The sequence below is a fragment of the Muntiacus reevesi genome, chromosome 18 (assembly GCF_963930625.1).
Source record: "Muntiacus reevesi chromosome 18, mMunRee1.1, whole genome shotgun sequence".
Taxonomy (NCBI): Eukaryota; Metazoa; Chordata; class Mammalia; order Artiodactyla; family Cervidae; genus Muntiacus; species Muntiacus reevesi.
Genome location: NC_089266.1, coordinates 42871939 through 42889380, shown reverse-complemented (window position 1 = coordinate 42889380; position 17442 = coordinate 42871939). Strand labels below are relative to the sequence as shown.

The window sequence follows — 17442 nt, the reverse complement described above, 5'->3', positions numbered from 1 at the left end:
CTTATAAATACCATGCTGGGACCCTGGCCAGGAAATCCAGACCCAGTTAAACGCACAGACGGTAGGCTCCACCCTAGCTTTTGGGGCCTCGGCTGGGGCAGCGGCCCCTCCCCCTCCTCCGCCCCCGCGCTCTTCCGGCTACCGGTCGGGTCCCCAGGACAACGCCCGCGCTCACCCGGAGGGAGGGCGGGGCGCGTAGCCGAGGCCGTCACGTCCCGAACGTCGAGAGGCGGGGTATAGCTCTATGACGTCAGAGCCCCGCCCCCGTCTTCCAGATATTCCCCGCGCCGCCCGCCATTTTGTCTCTAGTGTCTCGTTTGCTCTCCTCAGTGTGGAGGGAAGTGTCTTCCTTCGTAGGCGGGAGGAAGGGATCAGCATCTATTGTCTGTGTTTGACTCCGTAGTTCGGTCAGAGGCCTCCCAGAGCTTTCCCGGGGCTGTCGGCAGGAGCCTCCGCGACCGTCCCGCCCCTCCCCTCTGACCCTGGGACCGGGAGGGACCCAGCCCGCGTCACGCCCCTCGGCGCTCGCCTTTAGCTTCTCTGTCGTTGCGTCCGCATCGCGCCCCCGGAATCAGACGGTATCCCATAGATGGCCAGCTTTCCCCCGAGGGTCAACGAGAAAGAGATCGGTGAGGAATGGGACGATGGGTGAGGGGTGCTGGCGAGCGCGCGGGGGCGGCGGAGAGGCAGGGACTCCCCGAGGAGGGTGAATCTGAGGAAGAACTGTGAGCAGGGCTCGAGCCCTGGAGCGAAGAGGAAGGAAGCTACCCTGCGGGTGGGTGTCGCCGAGGGTAAATGGGATCAGAATTGAAGCGGCGCCTACTCTGCGCACGGCAAGGAGGGAGGCGGCGCGCAGAGGAGGCAAAGAGGAGCAGAGAACCCAGTGGCGAGAGCTCCAGGGATCGTGTGGCCGGAGCGGACATGTTCCCCCCACCCTAGTTTTTTTCACCGGCGGTCTGAGCAGGGCCATTCTCTTGGATTTCTCTTGGTTAAGAGGCTGGGGCGTCGAGTGGGCAGGGGAGAGCTGGGCAAAGATCGAGGGCTCTTAAAAAGTTTCCGATGGAGAGAAGTATACTTGTCTGTTCTGAGCTATTATTAAAGGGTGGGTCTTCGTGTATACGAACAACTATAAAGAGGAATGCAGTTATCAGCCTGGAAAAAGTGTTTTAAAAAATGGTATGGTGCTCCAAGGCAGCAAGCTCAGGGGAGGAGACTCAGTTATCTTTAATATACTGAGGAGCAGGGTGGTTGGGTGGAGTGACCGGAGAAAAGCTGATTTGCAGACGAGCGAACTCTTGAAAAGGCTGTCTAGAAACTGGTTTACTGGCCAAGCTGAAGATAGGCCAGTAGATGTTGAAGGTCCTGCGTTAGGACCTACCCCAATGACTCACTTGAAAGCACCTTACATTATCTAAATCCTCTCTTAAGGTAAAATACCTTAAAATGGAAGCACTTTAAGGGAAGTTGAGGGTTGACTGTTTAGTAAACAGTGAGCTTATCGTATTATACACGTTGTTTAATTGTATGCAGTTTGCGGAATTCCCTGGCGGTCCAGTGGCTAGGACAGGGCGCTTTCACTGTGAGCCCTGGGTTGCTTTCCTGGTCGGGAATTAAAGATTCCGCAAGCCCCGCAGGGCAGCTAAATATATATAATTATGTCTGTACATATGCAATATATAATCATAATACATTTATCTACAGATATACAGTTTTTCCTTTAAAAAATGAAATAGGATTAGCATCTCCCCACCACTGTGTGTTAAATGAAAATTGGAGGTAGCTACTGAGCAGAGAGTATTTGCATTTCCTTGTTATTCAACTAAATTGGTGCCTTTATTGAATATTTGGAGGAGGTTTTTCTAGAGAAAGGGAGCTAAAGTAGCCAAAAGGCCCTCTATGCTGTATGTGGGTGAAATTTTATATCTAGAGACAGTTAACTTAGAATTCTGGTGTTTTGTTCTCTTACGCATAAGGTTGAATGGCAGGTTAGGAGGGGACTTTACCCCTGGTTTTCTTTTTTTTTTTTTTTTTGAGCCCCTGGTTTTAATAACTATTTTAAACATACAGAGAAGACAAAATTCATGTTCAGTTGTTAAACTGTGGAATATAGAACTCAAAAAAGTTCTTATTCTCAGTCCAGTGGGTTGTTTTTTTTTTTTTCCTACTCACAGTGACACTGAGGATGAGTGATTTGCCTTTCCTCTATCTGTATTTTACTTCGTCTTGAATAATTTTGAAAACTTTCCAATCCTCTCTTCTATGGATTGGACAGAGCTTCTTAGCATACCAGCATGAGGTGGAACCACCCACTAAGTAGCCTTTTATATTATTATTATTTGCATGTTTAAGTCTCTGTTATTTCCTGATTATAGTGTAAAGTTACTAACTAGATGCCAAATATCTAAAAGAACTTTCACCTTTTGTTAACTTTTTTTAAGTCTGGGTTTTTGTTTCTTTGTTTCTTTAAAGAAATATCATTTGGATACAAAGTTAAAACCTCTGTAGCTTTGTATCTGTCAGTAAGGACCTCTGTTGCCGGTTTCTCAAGTAAGTACTGAAAAAGGAGGCTAGATTCCAGGATTGATGAAAGAAGTCTATATGACAGGCAGTTACTGCCTAGAGCTACAGCCCTCTTTCACAAGGCTGTGCCACAGATCCTCCCTTTATGGTTATGAAATTGCAGGGAGGAATGTGAAGAAGGAGCTGAATCTGGTTTGCTTGGTTGAGCAGTGACTCAGATGATGTGTATAGTGTTGTATCTTATGGCCAGGTTCCCATGGCAGGCAGCCTTTCCCTTATACAAGGTTGTTAAATCATAGTATCTTAGGATACTAACACTCAGCAGTTGCAGATCATATATAAAAGTTCAAGTAATTTCTTTTCTTCATTATAAAGTTTGTGCTAGTGTATGATATTGTACCAGTAAGTATTTCAATTATTTGGTTAAATGCAACAATCATTTTATATGTCTTGTTAATAAGCAAAGAAACACAAAGTAATTATTAACTAAATACTTGTAATGGTATAGTGTGTTTATTTGGCAGTATTTGTTGAGGGTGGCCCTATTTCTTAGAAGTGTATTTATATATTGAAAATATTTTCAGTTTTCAAGAGTAGATTAGCTTATTATTTTGTGGTCTTTGCTGTCTAAACCAGTTTTTTAGTTAATTTGTTATCACCCTTTATGCAAGAGGAGTTTTGTGATTGTGGCCAAAGTTAAAGAAGGAAAATAACAGTGATCTTAGAATACATATTTTAAAAAAAAAATGTCTTTTGTAGGAAAGTTAGTCCTTCTTATGCTTTCTAAAGGAGAAATGAGTTCTAGTCTAACTTACCAGATGTTTCTGAAGTTGGCTGCAAGGGCCAATCCTCTATTTTTTGAGACAGCTGTTAATATAAGTACATTCATCTAGTTTAATCAGAGGATTTCTCTTTTTAAAAAAATGCTTGCATTTTTTTTTTCAGTTGAATTTTAGAACTTGCGTCCCTTATTTGTGAACTTTGTTTTTTTTTTTCTCTTAAAATTTGTGGATTCTAAAAGATAGATGTGGTTAAAGAGAAGTCCTCCCCCTTAAAAAAGAAAATAGGTGGAGGTTGCAGATTGAGGGGCCAGGCACATAAATGAAATGATGATATAAGACTGTGGGCTTGAAGGCATGGAGGGGGACATGAAGCAGCAAGCCTTTTCTAAAATCATTTGTGTGTGTTGTCTGACTGCTGCACAGCTTTTGGGACCTTAGCCCCTGACCAGGGATTGAACCCTGGCCATGGCAGTGAAAGCCCAGAATCTTAACCACTAGGCTACCAGGGAATGCTGTTATTCGTATGCTTAAAAAATCATTCTGCAGGCATCGAGTGTCACTGGTTTGTGAATTGTATATTAAAATCATGTTCCTGCCAATGAAATTGTTGCTGTTTTGATACAAGTGGGGAAGGGGTATTGGGGGGCAGGGTTGGGCGGAGATCTGCTTTGATTAAATCACACCTGCAATGTGTTTAGTTGAAAAACTTCCACTGTTTTAAGGGCCATTATTAACTGGAATTTATCCAGAACAGTATGAAGGTGAAGGTAGAGAATGGACTTGAAACAGTGCAATCTAAGTGATGATTGAAAACTCACCAGATTTTATCATGGTGAAAAGATTTAGTTACTTATGTCATGGCTGTCTTCAATATATGAATGTCATGTGGGCACAGGATCTCTTATTCTCTGATCAGACACAAGACTGAGTGGGTGGAGTGGCAAGAAGGAAGATTTTGAGTCATTTAAAGGAAATAGTCTGATAATCTCAGCTATGCCAGAATAGGTGCATATTTATATTTATGACTATCACAGGAAAACATTTCAGTTTTGTTTTACTTTTTAAACCATATCTCATTTGTTTAATGTGGCAAAGAATTGGGTAAGGAAATATTTATATCATTTACGAGTGGGAATTTATACACGTGCTTTCATATTTCAATAAATGTTTGCTGAGCCTCTGTCGCATGCCAGATGCTACACTCCCTGTTGGCAAAGCATACACTGAGACTGGATGTGTCACTGAGTACATTTTGGGGCTTTGTGTAAGTGTATCTGCTTTTGCAGTAAGAGTATCAGTGGCTCTCATTTGAATTGCGATACGTAGACATAGACTATGTCATTGGAAAGTTTAAGCCCAAAACATAAAAATAGATTACAGAGTTGACCACAAAGCGATCCACAAAATAGATAACAGGGAAACTAAACTGAAGGTAACTTATAACTGAAAAGGGAGAGTAGCAAAATTTGAAATCAACACAAACCCAAGATAGCAGTGGTGATAGACTTAAGAAGATCCTTTCCCAGAATTGAGGAAATGGCAGCCACATTCGCATGTGCACAAAAATAAAAATACATGAAATTGTCCCACTTTTTTGTCTGTAAAAACCAAAATTTAAAAAAAGAGTTACTTCCATTTGGGGATCAGTTTGGTGGCCCATTAGGAAGATGCTTGAGGACGACTATTTGAGAATCACAAATATAATGCATTTTATTTTATTTTTTGCTTGTTTGGCTGTGCCACTTCTCATGTGAGCTCTTAGTTTCCCAACCAGGGGAACCTGCCCCCCTGCAGTGGAAGTGTGGAGTCCTAGCCACTATCACCAGTGAAATCCCTATAATGCATTTTAAAGTACAGGTTGGGGAGGCTGGACTAAATTAAGTCCCTTTTGTTTGGAAGATTTTTTGATTTTTGTGACTTGAAAAAGATAAGAATATTCTTGTCTGACTAGACCATTCATTTAACAGTGCTTCCTTTGAGTAGTGATATAATACTATATAGTTTATTATGGTTTTTGAAAGCTGCTGTTTGGAGAAGATACTTTTCCTGTAGAGCAGCTTTGGTTTCTTGCATTTTAAATGTTAGTAATTTGAAGAAAATGTAAGGCAGGGGCTTTCCTGGTGGTCCAGTGGCTAAAACTGTGCTCCCAATGCAGGGGGCCCAGGTTCAATCTGGGAACTAGATTCCGCGTGTGTCAACAAATATGGGAGATCTCACATGCTACAACTAAGATCTGGCACAGCCAAATCAAAGAAAAAAAAAAGCATAATGCTGTGTGAAAGTCAGGACTTCAGTAATTGCTAGCCCTGAGAGATCATTATTTTTATTTGACCAGTTTTTTTTCCCCCTTAATTGAAACTTTCTTTAAAAGTTCCTTATTTGGGGAATTTTAGGAAAATGACTTTGCCAGAACTTATGAAGATGTTTATTATCGTCAAGGGGTCTTCACACAGCCTGTCTCCCCTCAGAGGGTAGAATGCAGAACTTGGTGCATAAAAAAAGGGGACAAGTCGGTGGAGTTGAGTGAAAGCCAAAGTAATATGGATGCAGTCTGAAATTCATTGTTTTTATATACAGTGTCTTGTATTTTTTCTTTTAGTGAGATCACGTACTATAGGTGAACTTTTAGCTCCAGCAGCTCCTTTTGACAAGAAATGTGGTCGTGAAAACTGGACTGTTGCTTTTGCCCCAGATGGTTCGTACTTTGCCTGGTCACAAGGACATCGCACAGTAAAGCTTGTTCCGTGGTCCCAGTGCCTGAAGAACTTGTAAGACTCTTCTTTTTTGTATTTTGTATCTATCTGTAGAATTTACTTTTTTTCTGTGTGGATTAATAAAATTATTTTGTTGTTTTATGTTATTTCTTTAGAAGACTGTTTTAAATGTTTTTTGATCATAAGGTGAATATATTTGTTAGAAAATCTGTGGAAAGAATTGTCTAGCCTTAATTATATATTACAGAATATTTTCTCAGATAGTTTGGTGTTTTTCTTTTCCATATAGTAAAAGGAAGATTAATTGTGCTTTGATAGTGTAGTTTCTAAAATGTGTGTAAGCCACCAGGGAAGCCCCTGGCAGCTCAGACAGTGAATGATCTGCCTGAAGTGCAGGAGACCTGAGTTCAGTCCCTGGGTCGGGAAGATCCCCTGGAGAAGGGAATGGCAACCCACCCCAGTATTCTTGCCTGGGGAATTCCATGGACAGAGGACCCTAGCAGGCTATAGTCCGTGGGGTCGCAAAGAGTCAGACACTACTGAGCAACTAGCACACGCACATAGTGTAGTTTCTAAAATGAGTGCACTGAATTTAAAATCTTTCGCTTCTTTTTGTGTCTAGTTCACCTTCATGGTTTTATTCATTAATGTCATTATTACTTTATTACTACTGATTATTATGGTGTTTAGACAGTTTTCTGGTGTCAGCTTCACAATATCTTTGTTCTCAGAGTTTTTTGTTTTCTGCTTGTTTATACTTTTGGGTTAATGAAAAGAGTTCTAATTAATATAGGGTTCTACATCAATAAGGATATATTGAAACACATTTGAGATGACCAAATTACAAATTGCTTTTTATTGTTGAACTTTTTCTTAGACACTGAGGATTTTAGTCTGAATTTATCTGGTCATGCCCACATAGCTAATAGCAGATTTTCCCTTTCCCATCTATAAGGATTTTATTGTTACTCAGTATTACTATAATAATATGGACATTATTTTAGCAAACACTTATTGTTTTGTTTGTAAATTAAAAGCTTTTAGACGGCTAGAAAACCCCATTATACAGTTACGGACATAAGGCAAAATAATCATTAAACAAAGTTAAAATCAATGAAAAGTCACATTATGTCCATAGTTACATCAGTCCAACTTAAGGTTGTTAGATGTAAGAAGAGGCATCACATGATTGTTGTTGAAGGTATCTGCAGACTTGGAGAAAGTCTTTTCCTTGAAGTGGAGATGTCCACCACGACAAGCCTTCCACTGATGAAGAGGGAAGTGCTCCGCAGACCCAGCAGTTAAACAATTATGAAATGCAGCGTAGCAGTGAGCCCAGGACAGGAAGGCATTGTCTTGAGGATCAAACAGCAGACTCAGGATTTCTTGTCCTGAAGAATCCTGGTCGAGCCCCCAAGATGAAAGGTTGTTGCTGAACCCACAAAAAGACGCCAGGATTCTTGGCCTCCAGAGGAGAATTCAGTCTGGGGCCAGAGACGAGGCTTGATCACTCAGAGCTTTTGTGCGATAGAGTTTATTAAAGTATAAAAGGGATAGAGAAAGCTTCTGACATTAGACATCAGAAGGGGGCAGAAAGAGTACCCCACACTTATTGTTTAGTATCCACCGGAGTCCAGAATAAATAATAACTAGATGTCAATCTGGCTTTTCTTTTCACCAGTCTCTTGCATGGCACCAAGAATATCACCAATTCAAGTAATTTAAGATTATCAAGACAAAACAGTGATGGTGGTCAGAAAAATAAGCCTCGTGAACATATTATAGACTGTGGCGATATAGTCTGGAGTCTTGCTTTTGGATCATCAGTTCCAGAGAAACAGAGTCGCTGTGTAAATATAGAATGGCATCGATTCAGATTTGGACAAGATCAGCTACTCCTTGCCACAGGGTTAAACAGTGGACGGATCAAAATATGGGATGTATATACAGGTATGAAGTCATAGTCTTGAAAGCAAACTCGATTATTTTATGATGTAATCATAGCTTGTAGACACTAGAAGAATGAGATTTGAGGATTTTAACTTATGGAGAAGCAAGAATTGATCCTCTGAATCTGTCTTTATATATATATCCTTATTGGCCTAAATAGCATCTGCAGCTTATAGTTTTAATTAAGGAAAATAGAGTTCATATTGCTTGATCACTTTTCAGAGAATATTATAGTAGGAAGGGCATGTCTAAGGAACATTTAGTTAATTATCACTTATAAACTAGTAATTTACTTTATGACTCCAATTACAAGATGTTTTCTTATATACTTTTCCAATATATAATAGCTTAGAGGCATTCAAGGTAAATCTGGTTTTCAGCAATCATTATCTAGCCTCTGGAAGGCTTTAGTGACATTTTATCTAAAGTTTAACTAGGTAGGTTGAGAAGTTAAATTCTTTGGGCAGTTAAAAGTAAATATGTCTTGGGAATTCACTGGCAGTCCCGTGTTAGGGCTTGGTGGGTACTTCCCTGCAAGGGGCATGGGTTTGATCCCTGGTCTGGGAACTAAGATCTCACAAAACACGAGACATGCCTGCGGTGCCCCCACCCCACCCCCCCAAAAAAGTAAATGTGCTCTTCACTACCTAAAATGTATAGTTTCAGACTGATAGTCTGTACTCCAAAACTTAAGAAATTTTAAAAAATGAGCTTTAAAACAGTATGTACATTAGAATACAGCAAGCAATATTAACATTGAGTGTGGATAATGAGTCAGTAAATTTGTTTGAATTCTGGGAAAAAGTTTAAAAGGTAAGCACATCACTTTTCATAGAAAAACAAAACTCATAGTAGATGAATAAATACTTTTTTTCTTCGAGATTATGTTTGAAAATTTAGGCTGCTACTATACAAGGATCTTTTAAAAAAAAAATTATTTGGCTGCATGGGGTCTTAATTGTGGTCATCTTGTTCCCTGACCAGGGATCAGACCCAGGCCCTCTGCATTTGGAGTGTGGAGTCTTAGCCACTGGGCCACCAGGGAAGTCCCACAAAGATTTTAAGTGATGCAGATTTTCTTGATATTAAGTTGACTTGGTCCAGGAGTTTGTTCACATTTTGGAAATTCCCTTTTAATTTTTCTGATAAATTTAGGCTTTGGTATCCTGGAATTCATTTTAAGACATTATAAATAATGAACCTAAAAATAATAGTAAAAGCACACTAATAAGTCATTTTACAAAGGAGGTACCTATATATTTCTATCCTTTCTTTTTTTAATGATGAGAAACCTGATTTTTTAAAATATGAAAGCTGGTAAAAATTATTAACATTGTCTCTTTCTGACCTTCCATTGCATTTAGGAAAACTCCTCCTTAACTTGGTAGATCATACTGAAGTGGTCAGAGATTTAACTTTTGCTCCAGATGGGAGCTTGATCCTGGTGTCAGCTTCAAGAGACAAAACTCTCAGAGTGTGGGACCTGAAAGATGATGGTATGTCTGTCTTTCTAGGCTGTGGAAAAGAATTAGTTTCTGGGTATTGTTACTGAGAGGTGTTATAAACACTGGACGTTAAAAGCGGCATGCTCATCGTTCCCTTTGCTTAGTCCTTTGGCCCCTTTCTCTGTGCAGATCAAACCAAACTGTAAATGTGACCTGGGATAGGAACCAGCAGTTACTCTAAGTGAACAATCTGCTATTACTCGGAAACTAACTACACAGATCTGTATCAACTCTTGAAATATTCTTTTTTTTTTTTTTTTTAAATATTATTTTATTAGTTGGAGGCCAATCACTTTACAACATTTCAGTGGGTTTTGTCATACATTGTGTATCAACTCTTTAAGGACAAAATCTGTATCAGTTTTAACGTTTTATTAGAACTGGTTTGTGTCGGTTTATTTCCTTTATATTGGGGAAGGTTATCAACTTCCTGTTTGCTTAGTGAAAATTTAAGAAGATCTTGATGTAATGAAAGATACTTCTTAGTAATTAATAAAATGTAAATTCAACCATGATTTATACGCCAGAATTTATAATATGTAAATAGTAAACATAACGTGGATAGGTTAAGTAAGAAATTATAAAAATAAGAGATTTACCCGCCAATACAGTAAAAGGATTGTCAGTGTCAAGTTTTAGCTTTTTGGGAAACATTGGTAATTGTGGTGCTTTTACAAAGCTTTGGGGAATCTACCTTGTTTGAGAGGACCTGAGATAAGCATTTCTTCCCCCTTCTTAACCTCCAGTGAAAGAATTTACAGCTTTAACTAAAACCTTATATTAAGATCCATTGGTGCTCCACCAGCCTCCAGCTGGACGTTGACAGGCTTGTTTAGACAAGTGTAGCTTAAATTGCGGAGAAGGCAATGGCACCCCACTCCAGTACTCTTGCCTGGAAAATCCCATGGATGGAGGAGCCTGGTGGGCTGCAGTCCATGGAGTCGCTATGAGTTGGACACGACTGAGCAACTTCACTTTCACTTTCCATTTTCACGCATTGGAGGAGGAATGGCAACCCACTCCAGTATTCTTGCCTGGAGAATCCCAGGGACAGGGGAGCCTGGTTGGCTGCCATCTATGGGGTCACAGAGTCGGACATGACTGAAGCGACTTAGCAGCAGCAGCTTAAATTGAGTGTAGTAGGAAACAAGGCCCTCAGATTTGGAAACTTGTTCCGGCTTATGGGTAGTAACCATTACCTGATAGAACAATACATTATTACCAAACTATGTGGTACCTCTTCTACATTTATCGATTCTATAATTGCTTAGCTGTTAAGGGATCCCAAAAGTTTAAAAAAAAAAATTAAGAAAGTCAGCTGACCTTTTCTTAAAGGGCCATACGGTGACTATCTAGGCTTGTAGACCATACTATCTCTGCATAGTTACCTTCTCTGCTGCCCCAACAATGGGCATGCTTGTGTTTCAGTAAAACTTAGATGCAAAAATAAGCAACAGGTGTATATTGCCAACCCCTGTTATAGATCCCTGCCCCTTAGAAGTTTGTGATTCTGCCATTTTTGAGATGCTAGTCATTGGAATTGGATTCCAGGGTTAACACAGATATTTTCTTTTTGTTCAGGAAACATGATGAAAGTATTGCGGGGCCATCAGAACTGGGTGTACAGCTGTGCATTCTCTCCTGACTCTTCTATGCTGTGTTCAGTGGGAGCCAGTAAAGCAGTATGTGTCAAAGTTCCTGTATATCTATTGTGAATTGGATTGTAATAATGTATGCAAAATCATTTTAAATCTGGTAACCTATTAAGTCTGTGCTCGGTGTCTTAAATATCTTAAATGTTTTATTTCATGATGGGGAGAATTTGCATGAGGGAAGGATTATATTATAAAGTGAGAAATTGCGTTGCTTTAGTTAGAGATGATATTTGTAAAATATGGGGTATGGCAATTTTATTTTTTGTAAGATCTAGGAAAGTATATATGCTGTAGAAGAGATCTAGTCCAAATGTTAAAACATTCCCTTGCTAATTATTTTCTTCTCTGTTGTTCTATTTTTTTTTTTTTGGTCCAGTTTGCTGTTTAAAAAGTTTTGAGTCCCAGCTGGTCCTGGACATTTAACTGAAAAAAAGTAACTTAAAAATCTAATAAGAATAAAAAAATAGTCATGTATGTCCTAGAGTGAATTTCATCTAAATTTTATATGTTCTGTCTTGCATAGCATACCTGTAGACAGATTAAGTATAAAGTAACTCTTAAGAGAGTTTTCCTTATTGGACCCTCCTTTAGTCAGTTATGTACTAGCTCTGGGTTAGTATAGTTAAGTGATCTTACTAGCTTCAGGTATTTATGAAAATGGTGGAAGTCCAAATAAATGTGATGATCACAGTACACTTTGAATTAATGGGGGTGGGAGTCTGGTTAAAATGGATTTTAGTTAGCCAAGAAGTGTGTTAAAATGATGGTTGCAAATGTTGACAGTTTAGGAAAAAAATATTCAGTTCTTTAAAAATCATAAGAAGAGCAAAGCTAGATGTTGACGTTGCTATTTTAGGCTGTGTGTTTTCCATATGCTTCTTGCTTTCCCTGTCACAGGTGGTGGCAGCAATATTGGTGTGATTGAGGTTATGCTGGCACCACTCGCACACAGGCGCACAATGGTGTTAGCTGGGCAGAAAGAGTGGCATCTCTGGCTACCGGGCTGGGGGCGACCTTTACCATAGGATGAAGTAACCTTGCATTCGGCTGCAAGGTGTACTGTACGTACACAGGTGCTGGTCGATGTCCACTTTCTGCTTTTCTTTCTTTCTTTTTTTCTTTTTAAAAATAATTAAAAATAATTCCCCCGGCAGTGAAACCAACTGACTCCTCCGATGTAATTGATCTTCCAGTTTGGTGGAATTGGGAGTCTTAACATGTGAAACCAATTTAGTGTAATGTAATTGGCTTTCAAATGGTTTCTCTGTGCTATTTTTTGGAATTCATTGTGATACTAGAGATACCTTAAGTCTTTGATCCAACTGAAAGTTTGTATTTATTTTCTTTGGAAATAATATATTGTGTCTGTGCAGAGAAAAAGTAGCAAAAAGGATTGCTTTACTCCAAGAGGAGAGTTTAAAGAATTAGGATTGTTACAAACTTCTAAGCTGATGTTTAATATAACAGACTGAAGTAAACATTGGAATCCTGTTTAGAGCTATTCTGCACAGTCTAACTACTGATCTTTAGAATCTAAAACTATGTGTGAACTAGTACTAAAGTAACTTAAATGTTTCATACTTAAAGTGACTAATAATTGTGGTCGGTTTGGAAAAAATAAGATTGGCAAATCTTGATTCACAGAAATGTTAATTGTATTATTTTTGTAAATTAGCATTTTCATTTTGTAATGTGGTTTAACATCCTTGTTGTTTGCCAAAGAAATTTCATTTGGCTGAAAAATTCTCTTTGCTTGCAGTATCTGTTTCTCTTCCTAGGCTCACGTTGGTGACCCAAGCCTATTGTAAACAAGTGATTATCTCAAAGGGAGATGCCAATGGAGTAACAATTTGTTAACCTTATATTTTCTGTCTGTATATTTTTTAAAAATTTGGTAGTTTCTGGAAATAAAAAAAGGGGGTTTGTAGTACTTAACCCTATTTATTTTTGTATATTTTAGTTAATTAGTTTTTGGAATAAATGGATTTCAGTATAATTTTGTGCTTAAATTGCATTGCCTTTTTTGTATTTAGGCTTATTTTTAAATTAACATTTAACAGAAACATTTGAAATAGAATTTGCATGTTTACCTTAATTAACTTAAAAACTGATTTTAATCTGACTATGACACTGAGCATATTCTTTTAATTATTCATAATTTATAATGTTTAATATAATCTTAATTAAACTTAGCTGTTTTAGTTTAAGATGTGCCATTTTGTCCTTTGCATGTCTGAATGAAGCTATAACATGTGCCTTTTCTTGCAGGTTTTCCTTTGGAATATGGATAAATACACCATGATACGGAAACTAGAAGGGCATCACCATGATGTTGTAGCTTGTGACTTTTCTCCTGATGGAGCATTGCTGGCTACGGCATCTTATGATACTCGAGTGTATATCTGGGATCCACACACTGGAGCCATTCTGATGGAATTTGGGTGGGTACAGTATGCATTATTTCATTCTGTAATTCATGTCTACCATCAGTGTAGTTTAAGAGGTTCCAAAGATGATCAGAATCATTAGCATGTGACATCTAAACTTACAGTCTATTGTAATTTGAAATTTGAGTATCATTTATGCCCTTTAATAATGCATTTAAATTCTACCAATAAACTTGACTGTCTTGATACAGATCTTGTTACTTAACAGGACATGACTCTGTAGAAGTGGTAATTATATTTAGAGTTCTGTGTTGGGGAGCCGTAAACAGTCTTAAGAGTCTTGAACCACTCTAAAAAGGAGATTAGTAATTAGGTTTAATTACTTTGTTTAAAGTAGGTAGATCAACTCTGCTCCATCTTCTCAATTGTGTTCATGAAGGCCACTCTAAACTGGATGTACAAGGTAGTTTTGTTTCTTGAGGTGACTCTCACTTGCCCTAAAAACATGTCTTTTATTTTAGGCACCTGTTTCCCCCACCCACTCCAATATTTGCTGGAGGAGCAAATGACCGATGGGTACGATCTGTATCATTTAGTCATGATGGACTGCACATTGCAAGCCTTGCTGATGATAAGTAAGTGTGTGGATTACAGCTTGACATATTATTGTCTTTTAAAGATTTCCTTTCATTCTTCTACTTAATAAAAAACATTCTTAAGGATGAAAAAATCTTTCTACAGTTTGAGTTTTAATGACTTTTTATCTAGACAAGACTTTGGAAGATGTTGGTGTGTCTTAAAGAATATTGGCCTGAGTAGTATTTGTGTAAACTGAAGGTAATGAGTGCCTTTTCCTGTGTTCTTTATTAACTAGTTCAGGCAAACTAGGTGCACTTTTAATTAGCTTTTTAGCTCAGCTGACAGGTTTTTTTTGTTTTTTGTTTTTCTTTTAGTAATGTAAAGGTTGAAACAAGGACATTTTCAAAGTGAAATAAATGGTAAAAAGTCATTAGTACCTGCTGAAATTGAGACTGTAAAGATGAAATGTCACGTGTCTGAAATGTGCTGCTTTTGGTAAGAAGCAGAAACTAGATGCAGCCATTCCATTTTCCCATACTTTTATCCATGTTCCTGGATATGGCACTAAGCAGTTTGGTCACATTGATTTAGAAAGTGACTCATTACAATCTTTCTAGAATGTTAAGAAACACAGGGAGAGTTATTTGCCAATGATCATTGTTTTCCTTTTTGTTTAGGTAGGTTCTGACTTAGCACAGAGTGGCATTTCTGAATTTTAAAAGTTGCTTTTACCTTAAATTTCCAACTAGATAATTATTGGACAATTTATTTCCTTCCTAGAATGGTGAGGTTCTGGAGAATTGATGAGGATTATCCTGTGCAAGTTGCACCTTTGAGCAATGGTCTTTGCTGTGCCTTTTCTACTGATGGCAGTGTTTTAGCTGCTGGGTAAGTGATTTTTCTCTTAAGAGGCAATTTAAGTTGACTTTAGTCAAAGCAACCTGTATGTTACCCAGTAAATTCCATAAGGGCTCTTTATAATACTATTGCAGGTCTCCTTAATCAGGTTTTAATGTGCAATTTGTGGCTCTAAGTCACAGCCTTGGTGGTAATTGTTTTGAATTGTGGGATGATGAAATACATGGATTTGTGTGACTGAGCCTGTGATTTTTGTTTGTTTCTGTTTAGGACACATGATGGAAGTGTGTATTTTTGGGCAACTCCAAGGCACGTCCCTAGCCTTCAACATTTATGTCGCATGTCAATCCGGAGAGTGATGCCCACCCAAGAAGTCCAGGAGCTTCCAGTTCCTTCCAAAGTTTTAGAGTTTCTCTCCTACCGTGTTTAGAGGATGCTGCCTTCCCTAGTATTAGGGACTTTACACAAACCTCAAGCTTTACTGACTTCAAGGTTTAGGAGATTTATTTAATTTTATACATTCTTGTATTGCATTTTGATCAGTTGAGCTTTTAAAATATTATTTATAGACATTAGAAACATTTCTGAACATATCAAATGTAAATTTTTTTTCTAAAATTTAACTGTGAAAACATATACATACATGTATATATTTAGATATAGGCTGCTATGTGTTGAATGGACCCTTTTGCTTTTCTAATTCTTAGTTTCAGCATGTATATGTTGCTTCAGTAGAGCTGCAATATATATCTTTGCTGTAAAGTGGAAGTAACTTTTTATTATTCTGTAACACTGAGTTAGATGGTAAATACTAACTTAAGACAGCTGAATTGCACCATACAAAATGTGTATTTGGTTGGGGGGTAGTCCGACAATTGACCTGCAAGTAAACCACAGCTTCCGTCTAGGGAAGGATTTTGCTTTTGTTAGGAGTGGCATCTGAGAGGTAGAGTTTGAATGTGACATTATTAAAAAATAGGATATAACCAGGAAAAGGAGTGTCTCCACCCCCTGCCGCCCCAACTTGCTGCGGGCCTTAATTTTGGAAAGCAGCTTGCTGCTTTAACCCCTGTGGTATAAATAAAGTACTATAAATTTTAGTCAATTTGAAAAAATCCATCTACTGTATTATTGCTAAATATTTTGTTGTTTGTACTAAGGGACAATTACGACTGTGGTGGGGATTTGTTTTGTTTATTTTATACATATATCCTATGTTTCTGCAGAGGATAATACTGGTGACTTGCCAAAGAGAAGCAATACAGTATGTCTGCTTTTGCCTTCTGTTATTTATCATACCTGCAGATTTTAAGAATGTATGAGTTATGTAAAATATATATTTTTGTTGAGTTTTCTAATTAAAGACTTAAAACTGTCGCAAATGTTTCTTAAATATGTTGGAAGCACTACCACAAGCAAATTTAACAAGAGTAATGAAATTGCACAACTATAGAGCACTCAGTTCAGTCGCTCAGTTGTGTCTGACTCTTTGTGACCCCATGGACTACAGCACACCAGGCTTCCCTGTCCATCACCAACTCCCAGAGCCTACTCAAACTCTTGTCCATCGAGTCAGTGATGCCATCCAACCATCTCATCCTCTGTCATCCCCTTGTCTTCCCGCCTTCAATCTTTCCCAGCATCAGGGTCTTTTCCAGTGAGTCAGCTCTTTGCATCAGGTGGCCAAAGTATTGGAGTTTCGGCTTCAACATCAGTCCTCCAATGAACACTCAGGACTGATCTCTTTTAGGATGGACTGGCTGGATCTTCTTGCAGTCCAAGGGACTCAAGAGTCTTCTCCAACACCACAGTTCAAAAGCATCAATTCTTTAGTTCTCAGCTATCTTTGTAGTCCAACTCTCACATCCATACATGACTCCATATGTATGGAAAACCATAGCTTTGACTAGATGGACCTTTGTTGGTAAAGTAATGTCTCTGCTTTTTAACATGCTGTCTAGGTTGGTCACAGTTTTTCTTCCAAGGAGCAAGTGTCTTTTAAATCATGGCTTCAGTCACTATCTGCAGTGATTTCAATTGCTGTTTCAATTGCTTCCCCATCTATTTGCCATGAAGTAATGGGACCAGATGCCATGATCTTAGTTTTCTGAATGATGAGTTTTAAGCCAACTTTTCCCACTCCCTTTAATAGGGCACTACTTGTGAACTAATGCTTCATGAATGCAGTCAGTTTTACTTGGTTTGTTCTTGGAGAACCATTGTAGAAATGCTTACTTTAAAATAATTACTGAGCAATAGAAAATTATGATCTTTTAGGGGAACGAATGGGCTTCTCTGGTGGCTCAGGCAGTAAAGAACCTACCTGCCATGCTGTTGACCCATGTTCGATCCCTCGGTCGGGAAGATCCCCTGGAGAAGGGAATGGCTACCCACTCCAGTAATTTTGCCTCGAGAATTCCTTGGATAAAGGAGCCTGGCAGGCTATAGCCCATGGGGTTGCAAAGAGTCAGACATGACTGAGCAACTAACAT

The 17442-nt window shown here is 38.7% G+C and overlaps 1 protein-coding gene across 1 annotated transcript; it reads left to right on the top strand.

Moving 5' to 3' along the window:
- Window positions 1-293: 293 nt before the first annotated feature.
- WSB1 (WD repeat and SOCS box containing 1) lies at window positions 294-16332 on the top strand. The gene is made up of 9 exons (XM_065908585.1): window positions 294-629; window positions 5902-6070; window positions 7698-7966; window positions 9331-9462; window positions 11053-11153; window positions 13395-13567; window positions 14035-14148; window positions 14873-14980; window positions 15221-16332. The coding sequence occupies exons 1-9, from the start codon at window positions 590-592 to the stop codon at window positions 15378-15380; spliced, it is 1266 nt and encodes a 421-aa protein (XP_065764657.1). The 5' UTR covers window positions 294-589; the 3' UTR covers window positions 15381-16332.
- Window positions 16333-17442: the final 1110 nt, after the last annotated feature.